Raw genomic sequence first — 19,478 nt, 5'->3', positions numbered from 1 at the left:
TATGCTCCCACTGCAGAGATATGCCAACTGATTTGGAAAAGAAATGCTGCCAACAGCCTCCCCAGACATGTATTTCAACTGTACCACACATGGAGTTTATTCTGCAAAATTCCCTGACCCCAATGGTAACTACACTGGTTTTATTCCAAGACGATTGTAAATAAATGTATATATTTGATATTTTACATAAGTTTGTTTTTATACATTTTTGTTTGATGCTCTAATAAAGTGTTCTAAAGCACAACTCTGTGTTGCATTTGTAAAAATACCATAAATTTTAAAACTCCTGCACAACAACAAAAAATTATGTCTACCTCCAACATTTTACATAAATTTTTTAATTATTAGTCCTTATTTCCCCAAAATATATCTTTATTTTCAAAAAACAAACAAACACAGGAAACAAAAATAAAGAAGGTTTTGGGTTTTCTCTTGCCTCCCCCAACACCTATGTCTGTGGCAAAGTTTTACCTGTAAATAAAAAATAAACTCAATTAGAGATGGACTATTGTGTGGAAGATGTAAGGCAGATAATGTTTTATTTTACCATCACCGCAAGTCCGTAGGTGTTGTAGAAGTTCCTCTGTTGATGGTGCAGGAACTCCGGACAGCAAACCATAACGCCTTGGATCCTCAGGCCTTAGCTTGTAGCGTCGAGGAAGACCTTTCTTGCTTGTCAAACGTCGGTCAGTTGCTTCTGGGATATTACAGTCATGAACTGTATCCTCTATGTTAATTTCTTGCAGAGTCTCAAGTTGTAATATTTTTTGTAATGCTGCTCCAGTCCTGTGAACAAAAGCTTTTTATTAACTATGCGCTATTGCAGTTTTATAGAATGTTAAACCAGTGGTTCCCAAACTTATTTAGCCGCGCACCCCCTTCTATGTCCCGACCATGTCGACGCACCCCCCAGCCCCCACATCAGGGCATGGCTATATATATATATATATATATATATATATATATATATATATATATATATATATATATATATATATATATATATATATATATATATATATATATATATCAGACGTCAAGCTAAACAGACAGGGTTAAAAAAATATGATCGACCTTTTTCCCCATCACTTTCATTTTTTAAATAGTAATTAATAAACATTCGATACAATTACAATTTCCTTTGATTTAATTTTAAATAAATATTTAGAGTGCCCAGGTAGCACATAAACAATGCAATTTAACGGTTTTCTTAAAGTAGGAACGTTTAACCTGTGCGGCCAGAGCGCTCTCCTTCCTTCTGCTCTGCGTAAACCTGAGCTGGTCACCTACTTGTGCGTAATCAAATGTCTATAGGGGAAAATATGGAAAAGCCATGAGGTTCACTTTTGCCTCAGACCGACTTATTGCTGTTTTATGGTGTGACTGAATCTGCGATCCGCTGCCACGCGGACTGGAATAACAAATGCTGCAACAGGGGTTGTAGTCAGGTTCGGAGTCACTGGCTGGAGCGGACCCGACTTTAATACGTCATCCCAAAATAGAAGCTAATATCTTAATTTGACCTGGAATGAAACATGTTATAAAACCTCTTAAAAGTTTTTATCACAGAGGAGGCAGCGCTGATTTCTGGGGCGCCGGAGTTTGCGCAGCGTGCGCTCTTACCCCCAAATTCCACTACCTCCGCCCCCGCCCTCCGCAGCCGCTCGCTTCCGAACTCAATTTTTACTGGTACCCGCTCTACAACGGCTCCGCTCCGGTGCGGAGACCTGAGGTGGGCAAACAAGCATGCGCGGGATTTTCGAGATCTTGCGATACAGTCCGAGCAATAAACGCGGAAGTTAGATCCAAACACCCGTTGTGTGGGAGAAGCATCGGCATGAACTGTTTAATCTGCCCATCATTTGTGTAGAGAGATCAGCAGTGTTTGGATCAACAAAGCGTGACTACTTTGATAGTAGAAACTGTATTTATGGCTTACTTTTGTGCATTTAAACTTCAGTCGCCACTGATAGTTGTTAAAAGTTGTTAAACCTGTGCATATGAAACAAAAAACGCCTTTTGTTTATCGATGTATTGTGAAAAACGGAAAGTGTGCTTGCTCCTTTTCCTGTTGGACGGTTGTGATTTCTGTCCATTTACTGCGGAGGTGCTCCGGCGTCCGGCGAAAATAGGATCGATTCTATTTTTGCCGGACGCCGGAACAGAGGGCGGCGCACGGCGCCGCACTGCCGGAGCATGGCCGCTGTAGTGGAATTGCTCTGATTGACTACAACGGGACCGATTTTGCTCCGGCGTTCGTGTCGGAGCGGAGGTAGTGGAATTTGGGGGTTATTGAATCTGCGTGTGTGTGTGTGCGCGCGGCACAGCTCCATGAGCCGCTCCAGTCACCGCGCCTCGTTATTTGGCGCTATTTAAACCAATGTTGTAAAATGACTTCTGCCCAGCCCAGATGTGCTCACTTGTGCAACCGTGAGCCGTGGTTCCGCTGGCACGCGTCTGACCTCTGACAGACGCACTCTGAACTTCAGATCTCCGGCACGCTGTCAATAGCCTGAATGGGAAACATTTCTTATTTATTTAGTTACATCCACAATGTTCTGTGTGTGAGGTTTACAATGTCAGAACACCTGCATGAGACAGGTGTTAATTACAATCTGCCAGAATGACTCACCACCTTCAGATTTCTCCAACACCGTTAAAAATTATCAAATACGGAACATATCGGCGTGCGCAGGCCAGAGTGCTGAAGCTCGGCGCATTGTTATTATGAAGCTAGGGCACATGTGGAGGGGACACACACGTGCACGCAAAAATATACTTGTTTTCAATTATATTTATTGTGCCCACTTACGTTTTCTTAGGCCCGCCCACAAACGAGTTTCTGGCTACGCTAATGGTGACATATGACAGACTTCTCTGAGCTCCGCAGCCATTACACTTTTCACCTCGCGCACCCCCTAGTGGCAGCTCGCGCACCCCCTAGCGGCAGCCCCCCCAGGGGTGCGCGCACCACACTTTGGGAATCCCTGTGTTAAACGAAAGGAATTACCTTATGTGTATATAAGGTGTGTAGTCCTCATCACCGCTGTCATCAGTACCGCTGTCCATCTCGATGGTTTCGTCCTCCTCTGAAGACGAATCAACTTCTGTTTCTCTGTTTGGTGACCATGTGTCATCTGATGACTCTATCCTGAATATACACAATATAAAGTTTTTAGTATGGAAAATTAGACACATTTTATTAACATCTGAATACTTACACAGAGTTTTGAATATTGTTGAACTCTTCCTCGTCAATGTTTGCTTCAATTCCCACACAAGATAACCTAAAAAAGTAATTATTGTTTACTTTTCCTGACAAATGTGACAGCCGTATACAGATACAACCTTGTACTTACATTTGTGAAGATTCTTCTTTTTTAGTTTCACCTTGTTCCATCACCTCCTCCAAATTATCATCCCTATGAAAATAAAATACAAGCACAAGAATATGATTAGAATCAATACATATTTTGTCATTTTGAAGGTAATAGACCTCGTCTATTGGCCGTCATCATCACCCTCTCCTTATTTTTCTCACTACTTATTACGCATTTCTCTGTATCCACTGAATTCCTTCTTTACAAATAATTTCCTGTCTCTCTCTTTACATTTTAAAAACACAATTGTGTTATTTTTTTCTCATAAACTTTGAAATAAAAATATAATTTTTTAAAATATGTTTAATTTTGTTGTTGTGAAGTGTCTCAAGAGTTTTATCTTGAGAGGCGCTATATAAAATGTAGTTTTACTATTTATTCCTATACATTTTTTATATTCATTCATTATCGCATTTCTAGAATTTTTTCAAAATAATCCACCACTAACTTAAAACAAACAGAGGCAAAATTATAATATTCCTGGTAGAGGTTTTTACGCAGCTATTTACCTTTCAGATGATTCTCCATGAATGCTCGACAGAGCTGGCACTGGTGTTGGAGAAATAAACAGTTGGTGTAGATGTTGATGCTTCATATTTGGACTGATGACTGTAAAAAACAAAGCCCAAAAATTAGTGATCACAAGCTAAACAAGTCTCCCCAGCCTTCACAGATTTTTGCACGAGCTGATTATCATTCCTTTTATTTTAATATGGAGTTTTCACGTAGGTAAGACCACAAACTCAGACATAATCTGTACACGTGGCCCACCCAGGTTAGCACAATATGTCTTTCAGTGCTAATGGAAACGTAAGGTTTTGGATACGTTCCTGATCAATCACACGTAATTCTAACTGCTGAATCATCTCCTCAGACTTCTACAAGTGCTACATGAGCTGCTGATTACTCGTTTTAATCAAACACGCAGCTCAGGCAAGTGTAAACACCTAATTCAGCTTTCAAGATGCTAACTGAACCCCGCTAACGGGGAAGTTATAAACAAGGGCTTAAAACAATATACTGATGTGGCCTATAGTTAAACGCCGCACTAATCATTAGCTCCCATATAAACAAAAAACATAAAATCCCCTTTCGTTACTCAAACTTCTTCCAATATAGCATAAATAGTTCGACTAGCATCGATTCATGTCGACTTAGCATTCAAGCTAATGCTACATTAGCCAATAGGACACCGAGCATACAAAGCTTGTTTGCTCTATTACTTCTTTCAGTGAAAGAAAGATTATAAGTAAATTATCCGAAAAACAATAAATAACTTACCTGTCTAAAAGATACTTTGCCAACTCTTCATCCGTTTTCAGGCCGTGTAGATCACGACAATCTCTCCATCGTGTGTAAAACAATCTCCAATGTAAATTCTACTCGACTGTCTGAAACGTCTTACAGCCACTTTTGAAGAAGGGCTTTTAAACTTTTTAAATGTTTTTTTAGATGTGGAAGGCAGTCGAGGAATCGGTAATTTGGGGTTTTGTTGCTCCAAGTTTCTGCAGTAAGCCAGTGAGGCGCGTGACACTGTTGTGCATGCTGAGATCTAATGCTCGTGCTCGATGATTGACAGCTGCCCCCTGGTGGAAACGCAGCGCTATTGGTCAACGCGTTAGGCTTGCAGAAATATTGGCTGAGCTCTACAGGGCAGGGGAGGGACTTAGGAGAAAATTGAAATATTAAAGATTATTTACTTTTTTTAATAAAATTGGGTCAGATGGCCAAAATCAAACATTTTTAAAGTTATTCTACATTTAAATGTTGCAGACTGTGCCTTTAACATCTGGTCAGAAAGGAGACACAATATTGCATGTGTTCCCTTTAAACGAGTCTGCCTACACACCAGCTGGGATTCAGACTCTGCAAGTCTGAATCATAAACAATAACTTTCTTTCCCAAGGTCTCATCTGTCGGCCTCCAGAAGAAAGAAGATCCAGCTCGAATCAGTTGCTAAATTCAAGAATGATTTAATAACTTATTTTATGATTTATAATCTAGAAAATCATTAAATAAACATTTTCTTATCACTACTTATGGCAATTATAGTGTAACGAAAACTGAATGGATGTTATGTTTGTCTACTAGACTGCAATGTGTTCACCATGTTTTGACGACAAGGTCCTCACACCTGCTTACACAATAACAAGTATGGCTAAGTTAAACCCTGACACATAGTATTATCCTTGTCAGAACATCCTACATCAAGAAGACGTGCTTTTGAGTTGTCTTGGTAACATCTCCAAACTTGTCAGCCTCTGATTGGCTGTCCAAACCATAACAACTAAACTTTAAAACTAAAACACGCTGAGAGATTCGTTAGTTCTAGAGAATCGCTCAGACCGGCCATCTGTAGCAAAAACTATCAAAGATTTTGACACGTCGTCAAAATTGTTTTTGCACCTACTAAGCTGAGACAGCAAACAATTCCTGCAGAACAAAGCTGATATTGTTAAACTCCTTAAGAGTTATTCCTGAGACGCAAGCTGATCCCAACCTGTGCTGCCTGTTGACAACTCTGGACTGCGGTCAATCTAGCGGACCTGGGTGCCCCGAGGTCATCCGACCTCTCTGACCTCCGGATCCGTGACGAGGGTCATGAAAGGGTGAGGTAGAACACAGAGAGATTGCGTCTGAATGTATTTTTGATGATAACCACTTTATAGCTTAGAGCAAACAAAATTCTTTCCACCAGAACTCAGCTTATTTTGATAAGGAAGCTCTGACTGAAAGCGCATTCACACATAGGTTCCTTCAGCATGTTTCGTTACATTCACTCACAGTAAATGCTTAATTCATTAGTCATGTTTTAAATTGTTTGTAAAATAAATTCTTACTTTGATAAACGTGACTCGTTCTTGAAGTAACACGAAGTGTGGTTGATGACTGAAAAAAAGGTGGTGCTCACTCCTCACCCCTGCCACATGGACCTCAAGGGATAAACCATCAATCCTGCTCAATGGTCAACTTTCCTCGCTGGGTCACACCCATTAGGACAGTGGGAGAGTTAAACTTGTTAATTTTGGTTGGACAAGCAAGACGTTTGGACGCCTTTGGTTGAAGCAAAATAGTTTCTTTTAAAAAGAATGATGTATACATTTTATATAGATTACTCCACCAGGTGTGTGTGTGTGTGTGTGTGTGTGTGTGTGTGTGTGTGTGTGTGTATGTGTGTGTGTGTGTGTGTGTGTGTGTGTGTGTGTGTGTGTGTGTGTGTGTGTGATGTATTCCCCACCTTTAGCTGCTGGAGTTTGCCACCAGCTCCACCATACTGAGGAATAAATAGTCTAGTGGAGTGTTTTAAAAGTTTAACTTCTGACCACATTTATTACTTACTTCATTACTTTTCTGTTAATGCCGGACCTACCAAGTTTAATTGGCAGCTTTAACTTTTATTCTCATCTTATTATTCCTGTCTGCTTCATATTCTCTATGCCCCATTCATCATTGGACCCTTCTTAAGCAAAGAAAGGCAGAATAATAAGCTACTCTGTACCAGTGAAGGTTAAGTAAAATTATCTTGCTCATTCTTGCCTTAAATGATGCATGTTGTAATAAATATATAGCTATTTTTTATATTAAACGAGTCAATATAGTAAAACAACCCAGCATTTAGGGCTTGCATACATCCTTGGTTCATCTCTTGCCTTTATCTAGCAGCTCAGTAACCGTCTGTTTTAAGGTCCTGAATTCTAAACGGTTGTTTCAGCAGAGGAAAAGCCATCCCGTCAAGGTAACAGGATGACATTCAGAAACTCTTTAAAAACAAATTCATCCAAGCCTCCTCAAAAGCAACGTATACAGCAGCTAAATAAGAAAACAGTAGCGCTGGAGGTCAGAAGCTGCTTTAGAAAATGATATGCTATTTGAAGTGATGATTTTCTCCTCGGCGCTTGTGCCTACATTCAGGATTGCCTCTAAAAGCTTTACCCGGCTGGTGGCTCCACACCGTTTTCAGGGTGATGGATGGAGCAGGTCTCTGATCGCTCCTTTTCATATTGTTCTCTGGGCACACAAGGCCGACACCCCCTCATTAATAAACCTCAGTGATTCTTTTCCAAGCCCCCCACCCCCCCCCCCCACCCCCCACCCCCCCCCACACACACACCCGTGTCCTTTTCTTGCTGCCTGTAAAAAAGGTGCCCTCCTAATTAGTGAGCACTGATGGAGCATCTATAATAGCAGGACTAAAACATTACTGTTGTTGAAGAGAAATCTATGAATGCTGACTGCTGGCTTGTTTTTGAATTTTTATTTCAAAAGCCATTTGAAAATAGAACCTCTGCAGTGCTATTGATTAGCAGCATTATACAAGATGCCTTTTTTTTTTTACAAACACACACACACACACACACACACACACACACACACACACACACACACACACACACACACACACACACACACCTACGTCTGAGGAAGGCGGCATTTCCTTAAAATCACCTATTCAGAAATGTGCTGCTCACATCCTTGATTTTGAGAGTTACCCAAACAATCGAGAAGTGATGAGACTGGCTTGTAGTTGTGTCTGAGTGTCTACTGGATGTAGAAAATACATCGATTGGCATCAAATCAGTTGCAGCAACATTTAAAGACAAGAGAAAATTCTCCTCATGCCTACTGTGAGGTGCACGGTTAAATAATGTCGTCTCACAGCTAAACTGTCTCAGGTTTGTCTTCCAGTTGTGGTTTGTGTCACTTGTATGCTTTCCTTGCGCATGTTTGGGTTTTAGAATTCAAATTCATAATAGTCAATGTAAATCATCAGAAAAAATTCAGCACGCCCCAAAAACAAGTTTCAATAAAACAATGATAGGTCCTTATTTGCCCATTGATGTCAACTGATTTAAAATTAAGCTTCAAATAAGCACACGTACCATAGAGCCTTATTATCAACTCCTACTGATACTGCTAGCTAGTCAGATGTTTGCATGGTTACCTTGATTTTAGACATTCTCTCACCCAAAACATTGAAAAATGATGAAGGGTGACCAAACGTTTGTTTCCAACGCATTGGAAGCCCCAACGCGTTGGGAGGTGACGCACTGTGCCACAGCGTCGCTTTCCAACACCCGCGGTAAGACGGAGGTTTCACCGACATGTAACGTCTAACCGCTAGCGATTTAACCTTCCCCTCACTCCCATCCTAACCTTAACCAGGATCTCATTCTAAATTTGCCGCTAACCGTGCATGACAGCAACAATACAACAAAAAACAAAGTTTTGCATGCGCAAGTGGGTTAAGGTTAGGATGGGGGTGAGGGGAAAGTTAAAGTGCAAGAGGATAAATGTCTCAGTTCGCTAAAATCCCCGTTTTCCTGCAGGCATCGGAAAGCGATGCTCTGGCACAACGCTTGGTCACCCTTCATCATTTTTCGAAGTTTTGAGTGTGAGAATGAGTTGGTTTAAAATGTAATGTCAGGTTCACATCGGCTGCAAAGGGCCGCAAAGTGAATCGCTCACGAAATTTGCCTGCTGCCCGCAGCTCCTTTGTTCACATTAGGCGAGAATTTACGACGAGCGCCTCTGCTCACGCCTGTTTTCCATACCGCAGAAAAGAGCTAAAGAAAGTAGATGGCTGTCCCACAGACATCCATCTAGTTTCTTTAGCTCTTTTGTCCAACCAATAGGCCATAGCTGCTGACCATTATACAGTAAGCTATTGTAGGATAAATAGGATAGGATAAAAGAAAACTGCATTCATAAAGATGCAGGTCCAGGTGCAGAGCTCCAGAAAGTTTCTGCAAGGAGTCTGTTATTTCTGGATGCTGCTGTCTTCGTTATGAAGTTAATGAGATGATCCTGACAGGAAGTGAGACGTGTTTCAGCGAGGTGGATCTGGTGCATTTCCAAATGTGTTGCATTGTTGTTGCCGGCTTTTGTTTTATTATTAGTGACAGGGACATTAATTCACAGTGTATGATGCTATATGTTATTTTTGCAGTTATATATTTAAACATTGTGTTAAAGGGGCATTATGTAAGTTTGACAGCCAAAACATGTATCGAAATAATAAATGTCTTCTTCATACATTCTCCTGCAATGCCCTGGTCCTGTAGAATGAGCCCTGGCATTTTTACTGTGATTGCCTGTTTTTCTGTAAAATCACAGAAAAAGAGAGATGCTCGGGTCGAGCAGGCTGCTTCATGCACGTTCACGCTCAGTCATAGCCCGTAGCATTTGCTATCCGTAGCTTTAGCAGCAGAGAGAGAGGCAGTGTCAACTCAGCGACTTTGTCGCTGTTCCTAAGTGATGAACCTAGCTACATTTCTGAGGACCCTTAGCTACTTTCTTCTAGATATTTCCTGCAAATTAGCAACAAAATAGCCATTTCTGCTCCGAACCGTTCTTTGGATTGACGTTGTTTCATGTGTCATCAAGGATATAAAAGTTACAGATGCCATGAATGTTACTGGTGTGTAGCTCACCTTGTAAAATGTCGGACTCTCATGCATAAGACCTGCGTTTGATTCTGGATGTGAACATAGTTCAATTAGAGTGTATTTTTTACATTAATGGTATATTTTTTTACAGTAAGATGCCCAAATTTTTATTTGAGACTCGCTGAACGGCATTGAATTCACAGATAAAAAAGATGTGGGTTCAAGTTTCATTTTGGAACAATTTTTCAAGCAAGGGAAGGGAATGATCTGAGCATGCAGGAGGACTGACCCATCTTAAACCTTTGTCGGCTGTGCTGAAGAGAAAGGTACAGAACCAAATTATTTAATTAATTAGCTGCGCGTTCTCCTGTCCTCTGTCCTCCAGGCCCCACACACACACACACACACACACACACACACACACACACACACACACACACACACACACACACACACACACACACACACACACACACACACACACGGGACTGTCTCAGCTGTTACTTTCGTTAAGGAGTGTGCACGTACAGCATGCACACCTCGTGCGCGAGCCTACTATTGAAGCTGCCGTTACGCTTTGGCCTGAGGGGGCAATCGTGAGCATAAAAATTCAAAAGTCCATAAAGTCCCTTTAAATGACCAATAATGTGGTAATATAGTGGGAGAAGACTTTCAGAGATAGCCAGCTACAGTCGGGATGAATGGCAGTCCGTCTGAACGCCGTACGCAAATCTGACTGCATCTGTCCCACATTTGGTGTGAACAAGGCTTGAGAATTAAGAGTGAGTTCATACATTGAGCAGGTGGAGTCAGAGCCAGTGTTGAATATTAGGAACAAAGTCTCATGTAAGCTCATTTATTTAATTTAGAGGACACAATTCCCAGTGAATTATGTATTTTATAATCATTATTCACATTTGAGCCATCATTTTTACTCAGGTTAGGTCTAGCAGAAGTATAATTTGTAGTTCCCAAAATGTTTTTCAATGGTATTGCAGTAATTTTATATCTTTACAGACCCAGCTGTGCATGATGTTAGCTGTGCATGTATCGTTCTGCAGCAATGCACAGGCTACAACAGCCTAACACATTTCACTGATAACTTTTTAACAATGAAAATGTCTTTCTGAAATATTGTACATGCATTAGCATTTATGCCAGCGTAAAAGGTGTCACTGTTGTGGAATCAAATTCATGGTTATGGTCAATCTGAGGCAGGGCAAAAACCACAAGTTGAAATCCAATTACCTGGTTAAAAACAGGCCATTTTCCTGTAAAAAGAATTTTATATGTTAAAAGATTGACAAATTATCACCTCAAAGTTCCAGGATTTTTCATTAATTTTGGCAACAATCCTTTTTCTTTTGCATGAAAGTGCAAACGGTGACAATCCCACTTATCTAAGATCTAAATGGTAAAAATAAAGTCAAGAATGTGATTGTACAATATTTCAGAAAAGCATTTAAAAGATGTTGTCAGATCATTTCATTTAGCTTCCGTAGCCTGTGACCTGATGCAAAATAATACCAGAAGAACAAACGTCATGTACTTCACTGCACTTAGCTGTAGTCATAATTGACCATGATTGGTTAGTTGCAATGATGGGAGTCCAGAACTAAAACTAATTTTAAATTATAGCTCAAGCTAGACAAAATAAAATTACAAGGTTTGAGTTAAATAAAACACGTAGTGCAAAAACAGACCAAGATTTACAGAGGAAAATCACAAACCTTGATCTTGACTGTACACAAAAGAAAGAGTTTATTATTATTATTATTATTATTATTATTATTATTATTATTATTATTATTATTATTATTATTATTATTGTTGTTGTTGTTAATTAAACCAATTTACAGTGGGATGCAATGGTTAGGTCAGCCTTGTTGATCCTAATGCTTCCTGTGTAAATTGTTGGTTGTTACAATGAAAATTTTCAGTTAAATATATCATTTAGGAGACTAACACAGTGATATATGTGAAGTGAAATTAGATTAGATTTACAGAAAGTGTGCAATAATGTTTAAATAAAATTAGGCAGGTGCATAAGTTTGGGTGAGGTCATTTTATTGATTCCAAAACCTTTATATCTAATTATTGGAATTCAAAATTTGTTTGGAAAGCTCAGTGACCCTTCACCTCCACACAAAGTTGAAACATTTTCAACTTTTCATCGCTGTCGCTCGGACGAGGACCAATCAACGGAGGTTTCATTCACTGACCAATGAGAGGACATTATGCTCCGCACATCTCCGAGAAAACATGGAGGAGAAGTTGATTATTATTATGTTTTATATAGTAAAATCAGAAGTAAGATTTCACATAACTCTAGCAGCACCTTGTGAAACATCATATCTACCGCTTTTTAAACTCTGAACCGCTTAAATAACCTTAATTCCCTCCAACCTGACACAGCCAAGCAAAACAACGAAAGTTTCGATTTCGCCATGGAACAGAACGCGTAGACGGCTTTGCTGCTGGCCGCTGCCGCAGATCGCCTCCCTTGTGACAGGTAATAAACACGACGGCGACAAATTTCGCTGATCGCGGTCGTTTGTCGCCTCCCGTGTGTCGAGCCCATGAGAAAGAGTATTTAAGGGGGGCGATTTTAAGTTTACCTCCTCTTTGAATTTTCTCTGAAGAGCAGCAACATGTGGGTCTCAGAACAACTCTCACCATCATGGTTTAGGGGAAGGATACAGAATGCTGTCTCAGAGATTTCAACTGTTTGTTTCAACAGTTGGGAACATACTGAGGAAATGGAAGACCACAGTTCAAGTTAAGGCTCCAAGGGTCAGACCAAGGAAAATCTGGGATAAACAGAAGTGAAGAATGGTGAGAACAGTCAGAGTCCACCCAAAGACCAGCACCAAAGACCTACAACATCATCTTGCTGCAGATGGAGTCACTGGGCATCGTTCAACTATTCGGCGCACTTTACACAAGGAGATGCTGTATGTGAGAGAGAGTGAGTAAAGACTGAAGCCTTTTCTCCACCCACAGCACAGACAGAGCAGTTTGAGGTATGCTAAAGCACCTTTGGACAAGCCAGCTTCATTTAGGAATAAGGTGCTGTGGACTGATAGCCTAGTGAACTAGACCAAATTCTTGCTTTGCAAAGTTTGGTCTAGGAACGCTCCACTGGAACTTCTGCAGCCCCTAACAGCATTCTGGCTGGCCAATCACAGCTCTCTAGAGGGGTTTCAAACACATAAAGAGCCGTGACTGGTCCAAAATGGTGGGCTAATCATAGTGCTCTATCTGCTTAGTGAACAAATCACAGAGCTTTATCCGCTTTGTGGGCCAATCAGGGCACTCTATATGCATGCTGCATGGGATGATGCAACAGAGTGAAACAAGATGGCGACAGCTCGTTTGAAACATCGTTTACATAAATTTTGCACTATTAGAACTTGGGTTTCATTAGAATCAGGAGCAGATAGATTTATTCAAGTGCCTTTTTTTTTAGAAAAAATCATGTGTTTTCTCCTTCTTCAACTACGGACCGCCTCATTTACCGATAGCTAATGTGGTGAGAATGTCACATTCATTGTCCAGTAGCATGCGGAGATCATTTGAAAGACAACGGTAGAACCCGCCCCTCAACCGAGAGCTGTCAATGGAGCGTTGCCAGACTAAATAATACATTTATTTAGTCTGGCTTGCCAGGCTAGTGGACTGATGAAACTAAAATGAATCTAAAAGGAAACTAAAAGCTGAGGACGATGCTGTCTACTGCCCAAAGGTAAACAGCGAAGGAAGTGATGCCACCAATGTTGGCGGTGCTCTGAGGAAGGCTACAGTGTTAGCGGAAACCTTCCAGCTTAAAAAGTAAAACCAAATATTTACTACGCTGTAAATAACCAAGCAATGGAAGGCATGTTTTTGGTCTGTGGGCAGAAACCTGAGTATCTGCTAAAATCCCTCACATGAGGTTTGAAGCCACTGTTTGAATTTCTTAATACACTTGCATAGCATCCCATCATCTCGACTCCCAAAATCTACAGTATAATTATTCCAACATAAAAGGATTTGCAAAAAAAATTGTGGCCACTTTGATTTGTGTCTTTGTGTCTGTGTAGATTTATTCAGAGTAACCTGAGTGGAGAACCATTCATTTAGCCTTAAAGGTGTGGTTGACTGAAAAATATATATTTATTGATTATAATTGGTCACTATGAGTTTTTCATACAGCCTGAACATGAAACTAGTCTCCTACACCTCCTGCATTAGTTTCTGATAGAAAATAGATGGTGAAATTCTAGACTTAGAAAAGCCTGACAGATCTACATCACGCTATCATTTAACACTAATGGACCCACCCATCGTGGCCCCTGATGGGGAAGGCTGTTGTTTAGACATGTGTAGATTAGTAGACGCTAACTGTTAGCATTAGTAACGCAACTACACAGAACTACTTCAGGCTTGTGTTATTCAGATAAAACACCAACCTTGCAGAACTCGAATCAGTGATAGATGTGTGTTGTTGTTAGCCAGTAAGAGGAGAGATGTCTAAATATCAGGAAATAGGATTCCAAATCCTGCCGTCTGAAGCTACTTTTTCCTCTAGCTGACTTTTGCTTTCTCTAACAGGTGCACCGGAGTTTTTTTTTTAACCCGGAGAACATCTTACAAGGCATTCATTACTGCTCAAAACCACTGCAAATGTATTCAGTCTGAGTAAAGTCGACCTTTAAAAAATCAGTTTGGCAAACCTATTAAGAAATTCCAGACAGACTCAGCTCTTGGATACGTCGGATTCTCCTTATAGAGTCACCCCAAAAAGAATGACTTAAAACTAAAACATGAAGACACATGTAAAAATGGATTAAATGAAAATGAACTTTAAAATTAACAACAAAAATACTTGTTTCATAGACTTAATGTTACTGAATAAGAAAATTCAAAACTGGAATCTAAATGTACAAACATTTTAAATGTGAAATCTTCTATTTTACTCCCTTGTACTGAAATTCCACAAGCTGTGCATTTCTTAGATGTGACCTCTGGTCCAGAAATAATACAAAAATCTTCAATTGTTCCCAGACAGTGGGCCTGTGCAGCACTAATGATGGGTAAAATACAGAGCCGAGCAGGCAGTGCAATGCGCTTTGATGAATCTGGTGATTACATTCTAAAACACTTCTTTGCTCTACAAACTGCTGTGACATAAAGTAATCCTGTTCACGTCTCGCTGACTAAAAAAAGCCTGCTTTTTAGTGATGTGTGAATCACATAAGCACCCGCTTTTTGCTTTTCCTGCTTCGGATTATGGAAAAGAGGTGCTTTTAGTTTGATCAAGCGCTGTGGTAGTGTCGCCTATCTAAGTTAATTCATCTCATTAACTCATTAGATTTCACTTGATATTTGCACAGTCCTCACTGTGATCTTCAATGAATTATTCAACAGCAAGGGCCATAGATCCTTTTGTGCTAAGCACGACATGTGGAGGAATTAAAACTGGGCTAGGCCACTGATGGAGAGTGCACTTCCCACCTAGAATGACAAGCAGTCATGAACTAGGAAGAATCTAGCTTATGTTTATGAAATGCAATTTTCCATGCACAGTGGGATGCATGGATGTGGGTGTTTTTTTGTGTGGCCTGTACGAGCACCAGACATAAAACTGTGACCTAATTTTTGTTTTCTTTTCTCCAGTTTACTGTTTGCTACACAAGTATCATGATGCTACTTTACCTGTGTGATTTATTATATTAGCTGCAAAGCATCTTGTGATACAACAAAATGTATGAAGAGTGCCTTTATAAATAAACGTTGACTGGGTGTAAGTTGTTTTATAACGTGCAATAAATGTTTTTATGCAGTCCTTGTGAGTTCAGAAACAAAACAAGAATTATTAATTTCCTTAAAAATGCTTCCAAAGAGCTTTCTCGGTTCACACCAAGATATGTTGAGTAACCACGTTTTGAACTGCAGTGAGATTCTAGATTTTATATAGAGGTAAATAGATATTATTGGATATAGCGAAGCCCATTTCTCTCATAACTCTAAATCAGGGGTGTCGAACTCAAATTCACACTGGGCCAAAATGAAAAACTGGGACGAACTCGTGCGCTAAACTCGATATTTTTTTTAAAAGTGACAGAAAATGTGCACATTTTCCTTTATCTACAGATATGAACGGTTGAACCTTTTCATGTGGAAACAAACTTATTTTTTTCAGTAACACAGAATGTGGAATAACCAAATTACACACGAGCAAGTCCATTTTAAATAAAGCACACACCAGTGGTATTCGTTACTTATGTCTCAATTTTTTAGAAATATTTTATTTCTTAAAATCTGCATATATTCACCATTTCTTCTTTTTTATTTTTTGAATCTTTTAAGTGTTTCTATTTAATGTTTTCTTGTTTATTCTTTATTTTTTTACTCTCCTTTGTTGCTCCTGTGATGAACGTTATTGCTGCTGTGACACCAAGCTTTCCCCACTGATGGACAATTAAAGGATTTACTATTTTATTTCTATTGTTCTATCTGTAATCTTTCCTGTTTTAAAGTAAGTGAAATCTTTTTTCACAGGCCAACAACATAAATAAAAAATAGTAATTCTCTTAAATGAAAATGCAATATCTCACCCATTAACTTTCAAGCTTTGGAGCAGAAAAGGTTAATAAAACCAAAATAATTAAATCCCAGTTTTCTCCACTCTGATTTCCTGTGATGTTCACCTGTTCCAGCCAGACCTGCATCTGTGGGGTTGGGCTCTGAGCTGAGGAAGGAGTTCATCAGTGAGAAACAGTTGCTCACACATGTTTGTGCTGCTGGACATGGAGAGCATCTGGACCACGCAGTTGTGTCGGGGAGTGGGATAAAAGCTGCAGCAGCCACAGAGTCATAGTGACTTGAGCGTGTCGCTAAACTGGAGTTAAATTATCTCGGTCTGGAAGCTGGTCGGCGCGCTTTCTATGTCAGCAGCAAACATATTTGAGCTGTTAAAATATACTTCTGGGCTTCGAAGTCGGCTAAGTTCTGAGTAAACTTGCTGAGTTAGAGGTGTGTTTTCAGTTTGTCCGAGGCAGAGGAGGTAACGCTGCAGACGCTGATGCTAGCAGCATGGACGCTAATGACTGTAAAGACATACCAGTTTTTCTCCTTGAAGCATCAACATTTTCCATCTTTGTTGAAACACCTTCCTTCTGCATCAATCTTTCTCTTCCTGGACATTTTGGGATGATGTGTGGACAGTTATTTTGTCTTGTTGCATTAAATAAACACGGAAGTGGATACACTGCGACCTAGTGGCAAGTCACTGCACTGGGAACACAATTGCCATGCATTATGGGAAATGTAGTTTATAGCCAATGTGCACTTTGAAGCGGCATAGACTTATTTTAAGACAGCTGAATCTCTCGCGGGCCACATAACATCATGTGGCAGGCCACATCTGGCCCGCAGGCCTTGTGTCTGACACATGTGCATTAAATGAATCAAAATGGGAGGTTCCCCACCACCACCAGCTTGCCCTCAGTTATGTTCAGTTCATGAGTGTTCACATTCTATTGATATTCATAACTGAATGACAGGAATATAAGTCTGATGCACTGCCCAGACAATTTAGGGTTCAGACCTGTGGAAACATGGTTGCAGCTAGTGTTTCCCTCATGCAGCGTGGATTGTACTCAGCAGGTTTGATGGCAGGACTTTGGAATACATCCTATCCTTCAAACTCACTGAGTAATTTTTCACAGTATGAGCAAAGCAATAGCTGCTGCCAGGTTTCCTACAGTCCGTCCCCATGAGTGACCAGTTACAGACAAACACGCTCTAGGGAAATGGTAACTGACTTACATTATTTCAAAAGTAACTCTTTAGATGAACAAATATTGGTAAAAGTAACAAAATGATCTTAATGAGTGCCTTGTGTGGCTGAACTTGTGGCTGCTGCCTGTTATCTGTTTTATCTACATGTTGTGTGTGAACCTTGTTCGAGTTGTGTTGCAGAGACAATTGTCAATGCTCCAGGACGCTGGTGCATTGACAATAACGTTGATTCTGATTAGCACATTATTAGTAATGCGTTAGTACCAAACACTGTGCTCAACGTTCAAAGACACTCTTTTGATGGCTATTTCAGGTCAGGCAGCCATTGCTCCTGTTTAGCCCCAAATAGGATGCTAAAGTTTAGGCTTCATTTAACCCATTTGCATGTCCAACTGCAGCCAAAACAAGATGCTGAAAAGGATTTGACTTGTCTAAAGAAGTCCAAATGTAGCCCAAAGAGCTTGAAATAAAAGATTTTCTACTTAGCATCCAAGAAATATTTTCACCTTTTGCTTTTAAACAAAATTTCATCATGATTTAGAAGGCAGATAAAACCATCTTTTCAATGGATTTTCTATGAAATGTAATCCCCTTAGTGTTTTCTTGCAATTCATGTCTTCAGGAATGTGGTGAAAACTTCTTGTGTGTGGACCAGATAAAGAAAGACTAATGTGCTTCTGAAGGGATGATTGGGGGTTTTGACGTTAAAACTATATTAACAAAAGTTTCATACATCTTGGAAACTTGTCTCTGTTCTTTTAATTGGATGCACCATTTTTAAGGAAGTTTTTGAACCTACTGAGGTTGCCATGCCCTGCATGAAGTAAGTTGACATAGGTTTGGATTGTTCAAAATATTGGACTAAATCATATATCATTGGTGTCTAGCAAAAAACAAAGTCTTATTTCAGACATTTATTGTTAACTTGTCCATCGTTTACCTGCCTGGAGACACTAAAATTGTGGGACCTTTAAACAGTCTCTGCACATATTTACAAGGTATTCTCTAAATGTTACAAATGGACCAATCACAGCTCTTTATGTGCATTCAAATACAGTATAAAACATGCAGCCTAAATTTGTGATTTATATTTCCCCTTTTTAATTCAGAACATTCAGTAGCCTAGCCTAGAAATGTAGACCTACAGTAGCAAAGGCAAGACGATTTTGCTCGGCAGGTTGGTCTAGCCACGCCTCATTAGGTATACCAAGTGCCTAGCATTTTTGAGTCTTGCCAATCATAGCGCTCTACTGGTTTGGTGGGCCAATCGCAGTGATCTATTGGTTTGGTGGGCAGGATGATGCGACAGAGTGGAACAACTAAGATGGCGGCGGCTTATTTGAAACCACTTCGGCATCAACTTTGGACTTTTTGTGGTCTTTTTATTTTCAAAATAGGACGAATTTGCATTTTCTTCAACATCGTATGGTGGACTGCCTCGTTGACTGACATCGTGGTGTTGAGTTTGTCACATTCTTCGTTGTCCAACGACAGTTTTAAAGACAACTGTAGATTCTGCCATTAGCTCTCTTCATGGCTCATGGCCAATGTATTCACATATATTAGCTGGCTTGCCAGGCTATTAGTAACCAGCAATTTAACCAGTTTTGGAACTTTCAGAGTAAAAGTATTTAGAGTTTTGATTGTAATCAACACAGTACAAAGGAAGCAGGAAAAAGAACATAGCTGGCAGGAATAAACATTTTTACTAAGTTACAGTTATAGAAAAAAACCAACACAAATAAACAAACAATGATTAACATGCACAATTTTAGTATACAAGACAATACAGTTACTTTTCAATATGAAAATACCGTTCTACATGTGAGTATCTCACAGAGATCATTGATTAATACATCAGTATTAAAGCCAGAGAACACACTATATAAAAGCAGTAAGTTTGCCTTTGATGGCCATGTTTTAAAAA

General features: G+C 39.9%; 1 protein-coding gene across 4 annotated transcripts; it reads right to left on the bottom strand.

Annotated features, from left to right (window-relative positions):
* Positions 1 to 202: 202 nt before the first annotated feature.
* LOC107385819 (uncharacterized) lies at positions 203 to 5,120 on the bottom strand. 4 transcript variants are annotated; one of them, XM_070549842.1, is made up of 7 exons: positions 4,662 to 5,120; positions 3,890 to 3,989; positions 3,360 to 3,422; positions 3,222 to 3,287; positions 3,011 to 3,151; positions 548 to 786; positions 205 to 471 (listed from the first exon to the last, which is right to left on the bottom strand). In XM_070549842.1, exons 2-7 carry the CDS (start codon positions 3,973 to 3,975, stop codon positions 449 to 451), a joined length of 618 nt encoding a protein of 205 aa, XP_070405943.1. In that variant the 5' UTR covers positions 3,976 to 3,989; positions 4,662 to 5,120; the 3' UTR covers positions 205 to 448. The 4 variants fall into 4 exon arrangements, with proteins under 4 accessions (XP_070405944.1, XP_070405943.1, XP_070405942.1 ...); XM_070549843.1 differs by lacking the exon at positions 4,662 to 5,120 and having other exon boundaries at positions 203 to 471; positions 554 to 786; positions 3,890 to 4,388; XM_070549841.1 differs by lacking the exon at positions 4,662 to 5,120 and having other exon boundaries at positions 3,890 to 4,148.
* Positions 5,121 to 19,478: the final 14,358 nt, after the last annotated feature.

The sequence above is a fragment of the Nothobranchius furzeri genome, chromosome 3, assembly GCF_043380555.1.
Source record: "Nothobranchius furzeri strain GRZ-AD chromosome 3, NfurGRZ-RIMD1, whole genome shotgun sequence".
Classification (NCBI taxonomy): Eukaryota; Metazoa; Chordata; class Actinopteri; order Cyprinodontiformes; family Nothobranchiidae; genus Nothobranchius; species Nothobranchius furzeri.
This window is presented reverse-complemented; position numbering and strand designations above follow the sequence as displayed.

What these genes read in the sequence shown, in the direction of transcription:
- LOC107385819 (XM_070549842.1), bottom strand. Translation starts at nt 3,975, where the DNA reads ATGAAGCATCAACATCTACACCAACTGTTTATTTCTCCAACACCAGTG. An exon ending in CATGGAGAATCATCTGAAAG is followed by an intron (nt 3,423 to 3,889) that starts GTAAATAGCTGC and finishes TTATTTTCATAG; the next exon opens with GGATGATAATTTGGAGGAGG. An exon ending in ACACCTTATATACACATAAG is followed by an intron (nt 787 to 3,010) that starts GTAATTCCTTTC and finishes TTTTGTTCACAG; the next exon opens with GACTGGAGCAGCATTACAAA.